General features: G+C 44.1%; 2 protein-coding genes across 4 annotated transcripts in view; both read right to left on the reverse strand.

Moving 5' to 3' along the window:
- LOC106824796 (cyclin-dependent kinase inhibitor 2A-like) overlaps window positions 1-7,179 on the reverse strand; it is a 32,043-nt gene extending 24,864 nt beyond the window's left edge. The window contains exons 1-2 of one of the 3 annotated variants that reach the window (XM_044756886.2): window positions 7,045-7,179; window positions 4,031-4,226 (exon numbers count right to left, since the gene is read on the reverse strand). The gene's annotated coding sequence lies outside the window, so the exon portion shown is untranslated. Of the gene's footprint in view, window positions 1-1,316; window positions 1,580-1,691; window positions 1,834-4,030; window positions 4,227-7,044 lie in introns of those variants that run through there. The other 2 variants (XM_044756887.2, XM_044756885.2) reach the window with 2 other exon arrangements.
- Window positions 7,180-12,186: 5,007 nt separating this feature from the next.
- CDKN2B (cyclin dependent kinase inhibitor 2B) lies at window positions 12,187-16,901 on the reverse strand. Its single transcript, XM_014831253.3, has 2 exons — window positions 16,164-16,901; window positions 12,187-13,889 (listed from the first exon to the last, which is right to left on the reverse strand). The coding sequence occupies exons 1-2, from the start codon at window positions 16,317-16,319 to the stop codon at window positions 13,629-13,631; spliced, it is 417 nt and encodes a 138-aa protein (XP_014686739.1). The 5' UTR covers window positions 16,320-16,901; the 3' UTR covers window positions 12,187-13,628.
- Window positions 16,902-17,285: the final 384 nt, after the last annotated feature.

Consider the following 17,285-nt stretch of genomic DNA (forward strand, 5'->3'; position numbering starts at 1 on the left):
GTATGAATAAAGCTCCATTAAAAAAAACAGCATCTGGTTAATGTTTTAAAATGAACTAAAATCAAGTCCAGCAACACGCCATGAAATCTTTTACAAGCTCCTTCTACTAATTCTTTTAAAAATTGAACTTTCATAATAATATGAAACAGAAAATGTGTATTTACTCTGTAAATGGTTTGTAGATTTTCGCCAATAAAATCTGAATAGAAACTAAACACCAGTAGTTATAACAGTTTGTATTCATGTGTAAAAAAGCCTATTGCCATTACAATAAAAAATAATTCCCCTTCCGCCGGCCTTTGCTTTTTCAAAACGTATATACCCCGGGAAATGAAGCCACAAGGAAGGTCACAAAATGAAGCCTCATTAAATTGTTTTTAGACTTATTATCCAAGTTCTAATTAGGATGCTGCACGTTGTAACTATATAAATTTTTTCAATTATTCTGGTCATAGGAAATTACACCAATGGTGTAAAGATTTATCTGATATGAGAACAAAACTATCTAGGATTTTGTTTTTAAGAAGTAGGCCTCATTTAAAAAAATGCTAATTGTGGCCTGAGATGATTAAAATATGATCAGTCTTGACTTGTCAGACTCATCATTGTAGTTGTAGCTAAACTTATGAGCTTTGTCCGGAGCAGTTGCAATGTGTGGCTGCCAAATAAGAAACTATGAAACAAGTCACTGTGAAAGTCCATCTCTCTATTGACTGCAAAAGCTCCTCGTCACAATTACTGTTCTTGGGATCAATGTTACTATTTCGAGAAGTCAAACCATGTGCGAGCCTCCACCCTCGCATGTCCTCCACCACTGGAAGGAGGGAGGGTATACCCGGCAGGAAGGCTGGGGAGAAAAACGCGGCCTCCAGAAAACTAGGACCGTTAGTAACACTTTCCTCCAGGGCGAATAAGGTGCCCTAGAAATACACCTTGTGTATTTCACAGTGTGTTTGTGTGTGTGTATGTGTGTGTGTGTGTTTACCGACTCCCACCCAGGAAATTCAGGAGTGACTGACTTTTACGGTGGGTTTAGAATCTCCAGGTTCCCCCCCAAAGTTTCACCGGATTGACGAGGTGTGTGAAGGCGGGTCCGGGCTCAACAAATTGGGAGAATCGCACCTCTGAGTAACTGTAACCCGAAGCGGGAAAGGGGGAAAGAGCCTACACGCCCCCCCCCATACACAGCACCCCCCCGCCCGGTAACCTCCTCCTCATAACCTCGTCCGGAAGATGATTTATCTGTATATTAAATCACACCAAACAAAACCATCCAAGGAACGATTGCACCCGGGACTTGTCGAGGCCTTTCATACCTGGTATTCCAGGATGCGGCTGCTGCGCTCTGCGCTGGTTCCTCAGTAGCATCAGCACGAGGGCCGCAAGGGCCCGCACGCTCGGCGCCGCGCACTCCGCCGCCGGCCGCACGATCCGCACCACGAAAACCCTCTCTCGCGGCCGGCCCCACGCGCGCGGAGTTCGCACGGTCACTAGGAACCTGGCGCGCACCATTTCTTGCCGCCGCCACCTCCGCCGAGCTCCGCGGCCGCTGCGCCGCCTTTTGGTACCGGTGGTAGCCAGCGCCGCGCCCGCCCCCCGATCGCAAAAGGAGACCCACGCGCCGCCCCCCGCCCATCCCCGCCCCGTAGGCGCGCCCCCGCGCCCCCTGCGCGTGCCCGCCCGCCCCCTACCTCCCCAGATCGCAGAACCGTTCAGCGCCCAGCGCGCGCGGGAAAGGCCGGCCGAAGCGCCGGGGGTGGGGGGGGCGGGGGCGCGGCGCGCGCGCGGGCGGCTAGCGCCCAAGGTTCCTCTCCTCTTTCCCGCCCGATACGCGCTCCCTCCCCCCGCCCGCCGCCTTCTCAGCCTCCGCGCGGGCGCCTCACGCCGTGACAGCCCGAGAACACAACGCCGGAACGCATCTCTAGGCAGCCCGCCCCCACGCGACATCCGTCACCTGACACGGCCAAACCAGGAACCGCCGCGGCCCGGCGGCTCCCAGTCCCGCTCGCGTCCCCGCTGCCCTGGACCCCTGCCTTTATTTCTCACGCCCCTCGCCGAGGGGCTTCCACTGCTGCAAACCAGAGAGAGAAAAGGAAAAGGAAAGCAAGGTCATCTCGTCGCTCTATCCGCCATTCAGTTTGAAAGAAATGGCGCTCCGCTCCGCTTCTACATTTGGGAGACCGGCGAAATTAAGGGAAGCCGCTGCGTGCGGCCGACGCGACATCTGGACACTGCGTGGCGCTGGCGCCGCTGGAGCGGCGGGCCGGCCGCCTGATCAGGTAGGCGGAGCCGAACCCCAACCCCGGGGTCCCTGCGGGGTGCGGGCGCCCCTTCCCCTCCCGGCTGTCGCTGTTGCCGAGGGCGCCGGGCTGGGCCTAGAATCCAGTCCGCTCACCCGGGCCGTTTTTATTTTCGGTTTTAACTTAAGAGACGCGCGGAGCATCTGAACGCTTCTTCCTCTTTCGTCCTTGTGCGGCGCTCCCCGCCCCCACCGGCTGCTCCCCGCGTTCACCGGCCGCCGGCCGCAGCCTCCTCCCGGCCCGGCGTCCGGACACCCTTCCGTCTCGCCGCCTGCCTTCGCAGCGTGGTCCCTCTCCCCCCACCTCCTCTCTTTCCTCTTCCCCCCTCTTTTCTTCCACATCACTGATCCTTTCTTTCTGGACACCCTCCCTCCCCCTTCCCCGCCGTGGTCCACTCAGAACAGGAAAAGCGGGGGAAGGAAAGGAAGGAGCAACATAAAGGAGGGGTGAGTCCAGGACACGGAGGCGGCCCGAGGACATGGAGGAGCCCGGTTCCAGAGCGCTGTCTGGCGGGTCCCGGCTCTCGGGTTGGATGGAGCTCGGACGCGGGCTCGCCGGTCCCCGAAGGCGGGAAGTCGAGCCCAGGACGCCGCTTTCAGGCGGGCGGCACTGAGCCAGTGTCCCCACCTCCGGGGCCTGCGGGCAGTCTCGATCGGTCCAGCGCCTCGCGGGCTGGAGGCACGGCCTGGACAGCCGCGCGTGTAAAAGAGAATGTGGGACCAGGCCCGGCTTCGGAGCCCGAGAGGTGGCCCGCCCCACAGCGGCGTCTTCCACATGTGCCCGGGCCTAGTGGCCTAGCTGCAGAAGTGGATCCACAGCGGGAGAGCTGAAACGGCCTTATCGATCCGACACCCAGACCCTCACTCCTTGGAGGAGGAAAGGGAGGCTCGGGGATTGTCTCAGCCGCCGGTACTGTCACTGAGAGGCCAGGTCTAGCGGCAGGCTTCTTCCACTTCTGCATCACATGACTCGCGATTGGATGAAATGAGGCTTAGGACCACTTTTCAATAGGCACTCTAAATACGTACTTAGATCTTTACAAATGCACCCCTCCTCTCCTGGTAGGATTCACTCAGAGTTTACCGAACATCGTGCCCCGTGCTGAGGCTGCTTGCCACTCCTCTGCCTAGAATACATGCTCTTTCTAGCTCTTCACAAAGCTAGCTCCTTCTCCTTCACGTCTCTTCTCAGGGATCCCTACTCAGAGACTTCCTCTTTCAGGCGCCATCATATCACGATGTTTGTACATATATAGCACTTAGCATACAGAAATTATCTTATGAAACTGTTTACTTGTTTCTCACAGTGGTATGTAAACTCCTTGGGAGCCAGACCCTGCTCTGTACTGAACTACACCGATGACTCCCTCTCTCCCCTAACAGAATCCTTATAGGAGCAATGGACTAGTAAAAACGAACGATTGTACCGAGGGATTTCATTTTATGGCCAGTAGAGGAGGGGCCCTTTAGAGGGTGGGCAGTTCAAAGAAGGCATCCTGGAGGAAAAATGCTGCCCACTTCCAGCATAGAATCGTTTAAGGACCCTGGGGGAATGGAAGAGTGAAGGGTTTCCTGGGCCCAGGCAAGGTGATTAGCTGTGGCAATAAATAATGGTGGGTGAGGGTGAGTAGACCTGTATTACACATCTCTTGAAATTATTAGAGGTCTCCGGGGAAACAGAACCAATAGAATGTGTGTGTGTGTATGATTTATTGTAAGGAATTTTCTTACCTGATTGTGGGGGGTGGCAAATCTGAAATCTGCAAGACAGGCAGGCAGGCTGGAGATGCAGGGAAGAGTTGATGTTGTAGTTTTGAGTACGAAGGCGGCCTGGAGACAGAATTCCTTCTTCCTTGGGGAACTTCAATCTTTTCGCTTAAGGCCTTCGACTGATTGGATAAGGCCCACACTCATTATGGAGGATAATCTGCTTTATTCAAAGTTGTGGATTTAAATGTTAATTATAACTTAAAAAAAAATACCTTCACAGCAAGGTCTAGACTGCTGTTTGACCAAACAATTGGGTACCATAGCCTAGCCAAGTTGATACATAAAATTAAACATCACATTATCCCATTATGCCTGAGGGGTCTGCCGAGCCTCAGTTTCCCAGCCAAGTTTAAATCCGGGGATCTGTCTGTATTATTGGGCCTGTATAGCTTAACCAATAACCATTTCCTCTCCACCCAAACTTGTTCTGCAGCTAAGGGGAGTCATCCACTTCAGAGAAATGCCATTTGAGTAAGAGCACTGAATAAGATCATTATACAGACAGCTCTGTATTCAATGAAGATAAATTTTAAAATTCAGACTTTAAATTCCATCTTGGATTTCCCCTGCTGCCCAACACCTGTGTTTTGTTAGTTGTGGTATGCAGGGGAATTCTATCTAATTTTAATATTAGACTAAGCAAAATATAATTATGCAGATGAACCTGTAGCAAAACAACTAATTTGTGGCATTCCAAAGGCTTTTGGAATTCCAAGCGACTTTTTGCTATGTGCTCTTCCAAAAAGTGTATGATCAAGAATGGAGCAGTATTATGTGCATGCCCTTTCACTTATGTTACTTATTTTATCCTCACAGTGGCCCTTTGAATCTGGGATTACTACCCCTACTTTACAGGTAAGAACAGTGAGGCCCAAAGGGCTCAAATCTTGGACACTTTATGGCCCGCAAGTGCCAGGGCTGGAACCATCACGAAGGTCTTTGGACTACAGGCCCTGTGCTCTTTCTGCTGCACTAAAGGCTGGAGTTGATAGGTGTGAGCCGTCCGTGGGTCATCTGTGCAGAGAGAGAATCACTGAATGTTGGAGTTTTTCTTTGCTCTCTTCCGTGGCCTAAAAAACTGACTCTGCAGATGTCTCTGAGTTTTTGAGTGGAGGATAATGATTTTCTATTTTGGATCAGCAAATTTATCCACAGGCAGATAGGAGAGGGCACTTAACATACTTTGTCTTGTGCCACCTTCTCCTGCCCCGCGATGTCCCAGGACACTAGCTTTTTCCCGCAGGTGACTCTTGATTATCAAAATTCCAGGAGAAACTTTGTTAATATTGTACACGCTCAAATTGAAAACCCCAAAGATGTAAGACAAAAGACATCATAAGCAAGATTTAAAAACTATTATTTGAACGTTTATGTCAAAAAGTTAAGTTCCAGAATATATAAATAAATACATAAGTGAGTAAAAAGATAACCCAGTAGAAAAATGAGCAAAGAAAATAATGGGCAGTTTATAGAAGAGGATATACAAATAGTCAAAAAATATATGAAAAGATACTCAGTTTTACTCATTAGTAAAGAAATGTAACAGAACAATGACATATACCTATAGTTGTGGCAAAAATAAAAAAGAGTGATAACTTTGGCAAAGTTGTCAAGAAACTCACTCTTACACAGTATTGTAACTTGGCGCAATTGTTTTGGGAGGCAATTTTACACTATTTAACAAAATTGTATGGGCATATGTGGGCATATGATAGAGTTATCACATATGGATCTATTCCATGATTTCAGGAGCCTCTAGATCTGTTTAAATCCCACCATAAACAGAAGAAGTTAAGTTCATTCTCTTTATAAAGAAAAATTAAATGGCATTTTATTTGACATTCACCCCCAGGTATATATTATGTCTGTATAATGACCGTGCTGTCCCCACCAGTCATTTGAGACCAACAGATAGGGAAGTGGTTCTCAGCCTGGCTTCATATCAGAATCACCCATGGATGTTCTAAAATCTAGATTTGCTGACCAATTTCAGGTCTAAGAATTAGCATCTCTAGGTTTGGGGCCTCAAATTTCTGTGGTGGTTACTTTCAAACAGTACAGAAAATAAATGAATTAGGTAAAAATCTTCTGAAATCTCCCTACCCGCCATTCTCACTACCCAGGAGTAACCACTTTTTTAAAAAATGTTTAACCTTCCAGAAATATGGATACATATAATTGTAAACACCCCTCCCCCAACACACACATTTCGAAAATGTAAATGGGATCATGCTATTCTGCAACGTGTTGTGTTTGATCAGTAACAGATCTTGGACAACTTCCATTTTCAGGACATATATATGCACTTCATATTTTTATGGCTGCATAGTTTTGTATTTTATGGATGAACCAAAATTTTTTAAAACCAGTCTCCTGTTGACAAACATGTAAATTGCATCCTTTTTCCTGTCCTGCTTTTCCTTTCCTTTGCTTTTTCCTTCCACATACATGAACAGACACCTTGTGTGTGTGTGTAAAATCTTTCCATACTTATATGTGTGTGTATATATATGTGTTTCTTTATATCTTTAATATTTACATAGATGTGTGTATATATACTTATATATGTTTTTCATACTTATATGAGTTATAGCAGTGCAATTGCTGAGTCAAAGGATACATATATCTTTATATATGTATATGTACATGCACATTTCTTTCTTTCCACAGACACACACTACATATATAGTATATATATTTCCATACATATATTTACGTATGTGTCTTTGCATATTTATATAAGTTATAGGAGTGGAATTGCTGTGTCAAAGGCAGCCCAGAGATTAGACAGTAATAGAGGATGAGAAAATATTTTAGGCAAGGTTATAGTTTATAACTCCAGGTGGCATGTTGAGAGGGGACACAGAGGACTGGAAAGGGGACTGCTGTACATTAGGAAAGGTGATAGAGCTTAGTAACTCATAACCTACAGATGGAATGAGGAGCCATTGAGTATAAATATTTCCAACACTCACCCTTCAGAAGAGAACTCCATGTGTTGTCAATAATCTGTTGACCTATCTGTGGGTTTGTGAACAGAATAAATTGCTTACTATTTTATGTTTATATGTTATTTCTTATAAACATATAATAAAATATGTAATAACATACAGAAGTTATTTACAGCTTAATCTGATAAAGAAAACAAAATGCAATTATTCATACTAAGAGATGAGTGAGATCTGAATAACAATTATGCTGAAAGCCACTCAAACAGCAGACACTCATTACTGGGCCTGACTCCCCCTCTGTATTCACAGTCCAGTACCCAGTATCTGGTGCAGAAGGAAGTGGGATTCTCAGGGAGACCTAGTTTTCAGCTAAGGCAAGGAGATACCGAAATTTGTGAAGGGATAAGAAGGTAGAGGGGAGTTTGCTTAAAGTGAAATGGAAACACAGAGGTCACATCAGAAAGAGTTCAAAGGAAGTAGCACCAACCCTATCATAACAGGTTATTTGAATGAGAGGATAGATAAATAGAAGATTATACATTTTGGTAGGAGGCCAAATATGAAAGGGAAATGAGGCATAGTTTAATTACTGTAATTGGTCTTAAAGTTTTGACTTTAACTCTGTTGTAAAACATTTTCTGTGCCAGCACTGACTCTATATATCTCCTGGAGGTCTACCACCAGGGGCTTCTAAGTGGCAAGAGGATTCATAGGTGTTTCGGCTTCCTTTATAAACTTCCAGGATAATGTAGATCGCTGTGAAATAGCATATCATCTGCATACATCTCTCATAGTTTTTTTTTTCCAGAGCAAAATCTTTGGTTTATATTTCTTTCACACTTCAAATTAGTAAATCAGAGTTGAGTGCTCAGTTTTGATGTACAGGTTGATTTATATCACTGTGCTTAATATGTAATTCACACCAGTTACATTGTTTCATTAGCAGCACTGGCTTCAAAGTAAGTTTTCCTTTATTACATAACTAATAAAGGGATGATATATAAAAGTCACTGTTACCATGAACAAAGTACTTTTTTTCCTTATGCAAGGAATGATATTAAAATCTTCCAAGTGGGGGATGCAGGAGGCAAGAAAGGAGTCGTCCCTTTGTAATAGGTGAACTTGAGAAAAGTGTTATAGAAAATCAAGATAGTGAGGAAGGAGCAGATTCCCATTATTTTGGGCCTGTAAATATTTCTCAAATTCCATCAGCATGTACACCATACACAGTTTGGTTTGATTTGATTATTTCTGTTCAACTATTGACCCGTCTTCCACAAACCACTACCAGGCTGCTCCTCCTTCTGTTCCTTTTGTTGTTTTCTTTTCTTCTCACTCTCTGCCCTCAAATGGCCGATATGTACATATTTAGGTGACAAAGAACTAACTCTTCCCTAACCTGCTGGTTCCTACTATCACCCAGGCAAAATTTAAGGACTTAAAGGTTCAGGGAATCTAATGAGAACAAACAAGAAAGTACAGAACCTTAAAAATTGGTCTGTAAAGTACATGCCAATTGTTTACAGAGAGTTACTCATCTTCTTATGACTTCTCCCGTGTGCTTTAGCCTTTTCTGCGCTTTGCACTTTCTGTTTCTTCTAATATCCTCGACCTTTTCTTTTGGTTTTAACTCCTACACCAACCCCATTTAGGTCAGAGTCCCTTGTTATATGCTCACTTAAAACCCACTTTTTCTTTCCAAGCACTTAGATTAGTTTGTAAACACCTACTTCAGCATTATTTTATAAATCTACTGGATCTCCTTGCTTATCTCACTTTAAGAAACTAATTCTTCTACTGGCTCTGAGTGGCATGAGAGAAATGCAAAAAAGAACAGGAAAAATCAGAGGTAAGATGACGTGGGAAAGATCTTAAAATTAAACTAGTTATTTTGCAAAGCATCTTTTCTGTCCTAGATCCCACAAACTTGTCTGTAATTTTTCAGCTAACTGGTGGAGGTGGTGTTTATAAAGGTATTTCCCCCTCTAGGGCTCCAGAATTTTAAAATGTGTGTCTCCTCTCTATTCCTCTCTATATCTTTCCTTGGCACATACCATGGCACAATTATTACTAATAAAATATAAGACTCCACTACAGTCGTGGGCAACAAACTCATAAAAGGATAAAACTTCAGTGATTGTAGGCAACTTAGAAGTAATCTAGTCCACCTTTTATAGGTGAGGAACATTGAGGCTAATCAAAGTTACATGGCTTAGTAAGTCATACATTGAATTAGTTGAAGAAACGACACTGGAACCCAGGTCTTGCATCTTCCAATCAAGTCCTAATTTCTCCTTCCTCCATTCTGACTCTCCCCTGGGGTTATAAATGGAAGAGGAGGAGATATTGAAAGTAACGTGATTCAACTGTTGCTCCTTCAAATAACTTTTAAAATTAAAATAATCTATCTCTATGTATTGATTTGTAGCTTAGTAATTGAACAGTGTGAGATTACATCCACCTAAAAATTACTGTTCAAGTTTTCACAAAATAACTAGTTTGTTAATAGTGAAAACCTACTAACCATGTTAGAATTTGGTTACGATTAGCTGCTGACATAAACATGAAAGCATGCCTCTTGTACTTTGCATTTGCTTTGGAAGGTAGTCCACAAGATGATTTCTTTCAATGGTTTCTTTCACTTTTCTTGATCACTAATTCTACTTGCTCTTCTTTTGGTAGAGTGACAATGTCTTGAACACGGGAAAGATTATACTTTACCATAAAAATAATCAGCCCCTGATAAGCATAAAAGGAAAAGAAGCATGTCTTTTGCTTTTTTGAAACAACTGAGGGGTAATTATAGACGTGGTGAAAAAAAAATCGCTATTGACTATTAGATATTAACACCCAAGTAGTTTGTTTTTAACATTTCCCATAAGGGAAGGGCAATATAGAATCTCAATGTCAGTTAAATTAGTGGTATTTATTTGCTAAAGGCCAGTTACCTAGCTTCATAAGATGAATTATTTGGGCCAGGAGTCATAGTGTGTTTGCCATAATACAGAAATAAAATATGATAAAAGCATTCCTATGTAAACACTTTCTCAAAGCTGTTTGGAATTTTATGGATCATGAGCTCTCCTTTTGAATCTGTTTCATTCCCTAGATCTGAAATTACTAATTTTAGCCATTAGAGCACAAGAAACTTCAAAGAAATTTTGCTTTCATGGCAAATCATCCTTGTTTCTTCATCCATCCATTCAGCTGAAAAAGGAAATATAAAAATGAGGCCAAATGAATAAATTAATGAATTCTGAACTTATTTCACTTCTAGATCTTGGAATGAAGCTCAGGTAGTAAGATTTGTACAAACCTTGGTAATATTTTAGATTTAGATACAGAAATTAACAAACATATTTTTCTGTAATTTCTCAATGGAGCCAGAAGCAGGGCTCGTGGATGTAGAGCTACATTTGTTTGCATGTATCCTTCCAAGTGGAGTCTTTAACAAATTTAACAGTGTATACCTACTTGTGCTGCTGATAAAACACACCAGCCAAACCCATCTACCAGGTGGCTTTTGAAAACCGAATTACTTTTACATGCATTAATAAATTACTATTTCAGTGCAACCAGGTGGTACTTGATTTCCAATAATGTTTTAGTGTGTGTATATATATATATATACACACAATATATATGTTCATATATGAATATGTATATATATATTCATAAAACAAAAACAATGTAAAATGGTACTGTGAGATCCACAACCATATTTTCTTGTTTTAGTTTCCTGTAATATCAGCTTGTCTTTGGGTTCCACAATTTCTTTAAATTTGGAATGAAATCACATGTTGCATTATGTATTTCAAGGGATTATTTTCATTACTCAGCCTCATACAACTAACAAATTTGAATGTCTCGGAACTTAGGAAGTAGAGGACAAAATAAGGGATTTCATAAATCAAATGGAAGATTTTAAACGATCAATTGGCTTCTTTTATGCAGAATGCTTCTTAGTAATTGTAAAACAATATAAACTTTAAAAATACTATTCTTATAGTCAGTAATGATCGGGTGCTTAGGTGATAACTAGAATTGTATTTTCTGTCCTTATGGCTTAATTTGAAAGTGGGGATTCCATTACCTTTGTTCCAAAAGTGTCTTTTAGGCTTTTCTTTTGGGGCTATTCTCCATACTGTTGACATTTTAAAATAGATTTAAAACAATCTGTTCAGATTTATTAGATACTATAGAAAGAAAAAGTATCCTAGGAACTTACAAGGGAGACCTTTGTGTACTGCTTTTTCTTTTTCAAAGTATTTGACTTTATGCCTATCATTAATAATTTTGGAGAACAGGATGGAGCAGTGGGAAAACAAAACAACACAAAATCTTAAGCTTTGGTGCCGGATAGACTTACTTTGTACAATCATGGAATGAATATCTTGTGACCTTTGACAAGTTACTTGATATTTCTCTGTCTCATTGTCCTTATTTGGGAAGCAATATGTATCTCACAGGTTTGTTTTAAGTGTTAAATGAACAAACGTATTTTAAAGCATGCTTGGCACAAGTTGTGTGTCAATAAATGTTTATATATTTTTTCCAATAAGATATTCTCTGATTCCTTTTTTTAAAGATTGGCACTTGAGCTAACATCTGTTGCCAATTGTCTTTTTTTCCTTCTTCTTCTCCCCAAAGCCCCCCAGTACATAGTTGTATATTATAGTTGTAGGTCCCTCTGGTTGTGCTAGGTGGGACACCACCTCAGCATGGCTTGATGAGCGGTTCTAGGTCCGTGCCCAGGATCCTAACAGGCAATACCCTAGGCCGCTAAAGCAGTACGCGCAAACTTAACCACTTAGCCACCAGGCTGGCCCCTGCTCTGATTCTTAACTCAGCTTCCCCAGTAATGTATTCATTTGGAGAATAAAGAAGTGATGGAGAAGTAAAGATGTGTTTATTTAGCTCAAAGGAATCCCTTCTTTAAATCTCTCAAATTCTTTTTTTCTGTTCCCTTGTCTCTGTCTGTCTCTCTCACACACACCATGTATAAATCTTTCTATGGCAAGTCTAAGAAGTTTTTATAAATTGTTGTTGGTATCACTTATCAACAATTATTTCAAAGAGTGAAATAAGTGAACCCCTCTGAATCTTTAATATCTCTCAGGAGTGAGTGGTAAATCCATGGACATACATTAAACCACATTTCCCACATTTTGGAGTCCAATCTCTGTTTTTTCTTTATTAAAGGAGTGAAGTATCAGTTGTTCCAATGCAGTAATGAATGAAGCAACACTGGAAATTAAATTCCAAAGCAATGCACCTTTAGTTTGTCAGACATATTAAGACATCCCATGAGCCGTCATATATTTTCAAGAGTTTTATACTCAGTCTACTCTTTCAGCAACTCTTTGGGAAATATCCCAAGATAATTTACTGGGTAAGTGCTTTGATCTTCTAAAAGACATTTGGAATATTTCATAGTTTGACCCCCTGAGACACTCTAGTAAAGGAAACAGAAAATTTAACAAAGAAATAAATAGGTTAAGGATGCAAGTAATCTAGTCGTTGCCACTATCCCATAGCTTCATTTAAGAGGTGTAGGTGTTCCTCACCTCTTTACCACGGGCCATGAGTTACTTTGTTATTTAAAGTCTCCCCATTAAGTAAGACTGTTACTGAAGAACAACTTAGAAGTACAAAATATCAGGCAATCTTTTCAAGCGGCAATTCACAGGGGGGTTTCTGTATCCTATCGTATAGAGATGAAGCAAATCGTTACCGTTAACGGCTACAGCTGCTCTCGCTACAATCCACCACTTCATTCCGCGTGTTGGTAGCAGAAACGCCGCACGAATCTCGCCTCGACTGAATGACGCACAGCAAGCGCCAGCCCCTTTCCGAGAGCTGTCCTGCACCGTCTTGATCCGGGCATTTTAAAACATGGGTGCAAATTCGTGGCGGCTTCCGCATGCTCTCTTCCCCGTCACTATCCCGTGGAGCTGGGCATGACTCTTAGGGCTTCCAGTAAGTATGGTTGTGCACGTGACTTGCAGCGCGGCACGGCGTGTAAAGCGTCGGGCGCCTCCTGACGCCCGCATCCACCGCGTCCTCCGGTCCTCCGTCTTCAGCTTTGTTCTCCTGGCCTTCAGAGCCTGACGCCGGAAGTGGGGTCTTACCGGAGCTCCTTCAAGGTCACTGGGGCGAACGCATCACCAGCCTCCCACCCGAACGCCAATCACCGCCTCCTCCCACTCGGTCCCCAGCGTCTTGCCTGGGAAGATCCGCAGGTACCCGGGGTCGTTCGAGGATCTCTTCCCATGCCGCTTTTTGCCGAAAAACCCTGAAAAGTAAACGACACCTGGGAACTTCAGATTCCTCTCCGAAATCTCGCTGGAAATCCATTTGCCTCACCTCTCTGCGTTTGGCTTCACGGTGAGTGTCGACAGCGGGATCCAGAAAAAAAAAAGAAAAAAGAAAAAAACCCCAAACAACTTATTCCCGGTCTGCCCCTCCTTCCCCGCGGGGAGTGAGTCGTCCTGGAAGGCTTTCAGGCTTCTGCCGCTCCACGTTTGCAGCCTTCACTGAACTAAGTTGGGGTGGGGAACTGGGGAAGAAAAGGAAGGGTCCTTGTGGGCGGCTGGGTGTCCCCGCTATCAGTCTCCCGCGGCCGCGCGCAGATAGCGGGCAACCTCGCGGTGGCCCCGCTCCTCAGCCAGGTCCACGGGCAGGCGGCCCCAGGCGTCGCGCACGTCCAGCCGCGCCCCGGCCCGGTGCAGCGCCACCAGCGTGTCCAGGAAGCCCTCCCGGGCCGCGTCGTGCACGGGTCGGGTGAGGGTGTCGGGGTCCGCGCGGTTGGGGTCGGCGCCGTGGAGCAGTAGCAGCTCGGCCACGTGGACGCTGCCCATCATCATGACCTGCGGGGGAGAGGAGAGCGGTGAGGACGAGGGTGCAGGCCTCGAGATGCAGGCCTGGGCAGGGACAGGTAGAGCCATTTCAAAGAAACTCCTATTCAGGAAGCTTCCACCTCTTGCCGAGGCGCTTCCCAGCCTCAGGAGTTCAGTTATGCTCTGTTTGCAATACTCCCCCCCCCCCCCGCCAGCCAGTTACTCTCTGTACTCAGCACTGAGTACCATTTTCTTTTTTCAAACGTGCTAGACAAGAAAGAGCTGATGATAAAAGTGCTTATCGTCGTTGTGGGGAAAAAAATTCTTTTTGATTTCCACCAGAACATGGGAATCTATTTTGTTAAATGATTTATGGCAGAGTTAAGTTTAAAAGCTGTTGAAGTCTTAAATTATTTCCCTTCCTCTCCCCCTACCCCAGCCATAATCTGGGTTTAAAAATATTTATTAAGCAGTCAGTTGATATATATTTTTTACAAGTTAAAGCAATGCTTTAGGGGAGAAAATAAGAAACAACTAAGTTTAAAATAAGGTTGACTTTGTTTAGTCCTCGTAGTAAATCTCCTGTGGAAGACTTTACTTTTCACTGTTAAATATGTCTGTGCTCATAAATGGAATCTAGTCCACAATTTGAGCCAAAATTGGAGATAGAGGGGAAAAAGTAAAGTTATGCAGTCTTATAAAATGATGAAAACAAATTGTTTTTAATGAATGGTTTACCATTTTTAACATTTTAAGTTAAGGTAAATAAGGGCTAAAGCTTAGAAGATAATATATTTAATCTAACATAAAATAAAGACTATATTTACATTGTACAGGATTTTATAATGTGCTAGGATTTTATAATCTTAAATAGTAAATATTTTACTATATAAAAAAGAGCTTGGATGTTAGCAGTCCAATCAGAGCAATGCATAACTTAGCAATGCAGTAATCTTATAGTATCCATTTGTGTAAATGTACATTATGCAAGCATTTACTTTCTTATTTTAACAATAAAACAATTTTTGATAACTAAGTATCCAAAATGGAGCATTTGTTTTTGTGAGTCTATATGTTTTAAAATGTACCATGTAATTGAAAGTACACTTTTTTGTTTCATGAATATTAAAAACATCCATTTCCTCCCTTAAAAAGCATGAAATATTTCTACTAGTGATATAAAGGGTATTTTTACATACAGAGAAGAGGGGAAAAAAGTGGTTCTTAATATCTCAAAAAATGGCAAGTTAAAACTATAAATAAAACCTCTTTTTACAACTATTAATATAATTTGAGGTCTTTAAGAACTACTTTACAATATTTTTGCTGCTTTAAACTATCCCTCATTTCTTATAACACTTTCTAAGAAGTCAAAAGGAATGAACATATTTTCTCTAAAATTTACACGATTAACAGGTTTCCTTAACAATAGCTTGGTTCTGGAAGGTGATAGTGAGATGAATAATAAATATGACCATAATAGTCAACAGTAAAGCACAAAACATTATTTTAGATTTTAAAGGATTTAAAAAAATATATTAGTACTAATCAAAGCAGGATTAATAGTTAAACCAATTGAATAATGGATTTTAGCAATGAAGAGGCCAATTATTTCTGACGACCCCTTGCCATTTAAAAAGGATCTAACAGTTGCTGCAGAAATGCTCTTGTAATCCAAGCATTCAGTATAATTAAATAAAAATCTACAGAAGCATATTTTTTCTTATGTAACACAGAAGAGACACTGCTAACAAAAAAAGGAATTAAGCACTGTGGTTAATGAATTCTGCCTTATTCCTTTGTATTTAATTCGTCTCTATGAGGAAAGAATACAAAGAATTTCATATCGCAGCTTAAAAGGTCACCATAAATTTTTCAAGTGCTATGATTTTGTACGATTCCTTAAATCCAATCCAGATTGTATAATTTGTAATTTAATTATCTCTGCCGTTGAAAGTTGATCGCTGTTTGTTGAAAGACGGACAAAACAGTCCTTCCCAAATAACTTCTTTTCCCCTTTCCTCCCCAAATGAATCTATCCCTTGCATCTCTGATCGTGAGACGGGAGAGGGAATATTGATATTTTTTCCACCATTAAAAAGAAAACTAAACTGAAGTACTCGGTTTTTCAATCCCTTTAGGACTTTTGGTGGGTGAAAAGCTGCTTTTCACCTGGGCTTCACATCTCCAGCAAGGGGGACACAGTCTAGGTCGGTGGAGATCTAGGTTCCAGCCGCGGCCCACGGAGGCCGCGCCCCCGCGTTCGTGCGCCCCCTGCCGGCGAGGCCCCGGGGCCCCAGCTACCTGGATCGGGCGCCTCCCGAAGCCGTTGACTCCGTTGGGATCCGCACCGGCTTCCAGGAGCTGCCGCACCGTCTCCACTTGCCCCCGCGCCGCGGCAGTGGCCAGGCCCGCATCGCCGCCGCCACCACCGAGCATGCCCTTGTCCTCCTCGCGCATTTCGCAGCCCCAAGACGCAAACTGGCCCGGATAATCCACCGCTGGACGTGAGCTTCGCGACGCTTCCCTCCCTCCCCACCTCGCCCTGGCGCGCTCGCCCCTCCCCGGGAGAGCTCAGCTCAGCCTCAGTCCCCGTTCGCCGTCCTTCGGCGCTTGGGGGCCCGGGCAGGGGCCGAGCGGCCCGTGGGTTGGCCGGGCTTTTCCCGGCTCGCTCCCAGGCAAAGGCGCCTCGCGCGGCCGCAGCCGAGCGCGCAGCGGCTCCGACCGCAGAATGCGGGTGCGTCGCAGCGGCCTCACTGCCCAGCTACGCTCGCGCGGAGTGGGGAGCCGGCGGGGAAGGAATCCGTTTCCAGCTGGGCGGCGGGGCCCGTCTCTCCCCACCCCCTTAGGCTCCGCCCCTGGCCGGGCGGCGGGCGCGGGCTCCTCCCACCCACTGGCGAGAAGGCCGGGCCCACAGACTACGTCACAGCCCACGAGGATAGGGGCGGGGGGGAGCCAGCCCAGGCGGCCTGGGGCGCATGCGCCAGAAGCAGGCGCGCTGAGCCGGCAGCGCTGCTCCTGGCGTCCAGCAAGGCCTTGGCTAAGCTTTTGGAAATGTCGAATCAAGGCGCTCAGCACCTAATCCCCTCCCTCCAGCAGGCGGAGCAGAGGATTTCTTTTCCTTCAGCCCCGGGCCAGCTGGTTTCACTCTGGAGACGTTAGGCGTCCCCTCTGTAATCGAATGGCTGAGAGAAAGGCGTTGAAAATAACTCCATCTCTCTCTTAAGATGTCTGAAAGTGACAGCTCTGCACCTGTCATACAGGTTAAATTCATCCCAGGGCAGTCCTTGAACTTCACTAGCTTCACGTCTTGCATCACCCTTAGCAATTTTCTTTTGGGTGTGCCCTCCTGTTGAATCAGCCAAAAATCAGTCGCAGTGAAAAATCCTGAGGTTGCTGTTTTGAATGTGCTTTTTATTCTTTTCA

This window comes from Equus asinus, chromosome 23, assembly GCF_041296235.1.
Source record: "Equus asinus isolate D_3611 breed Donkey chromosome 23, EquAss-T2T_v2, whole genome shotgun sequence".
Classification (NCBI taxonomy): Eukaryota; Metazoa; Chordata; class Mammalia; order Perissodactyla; family Equidae; genus Equus; species Equus asinus.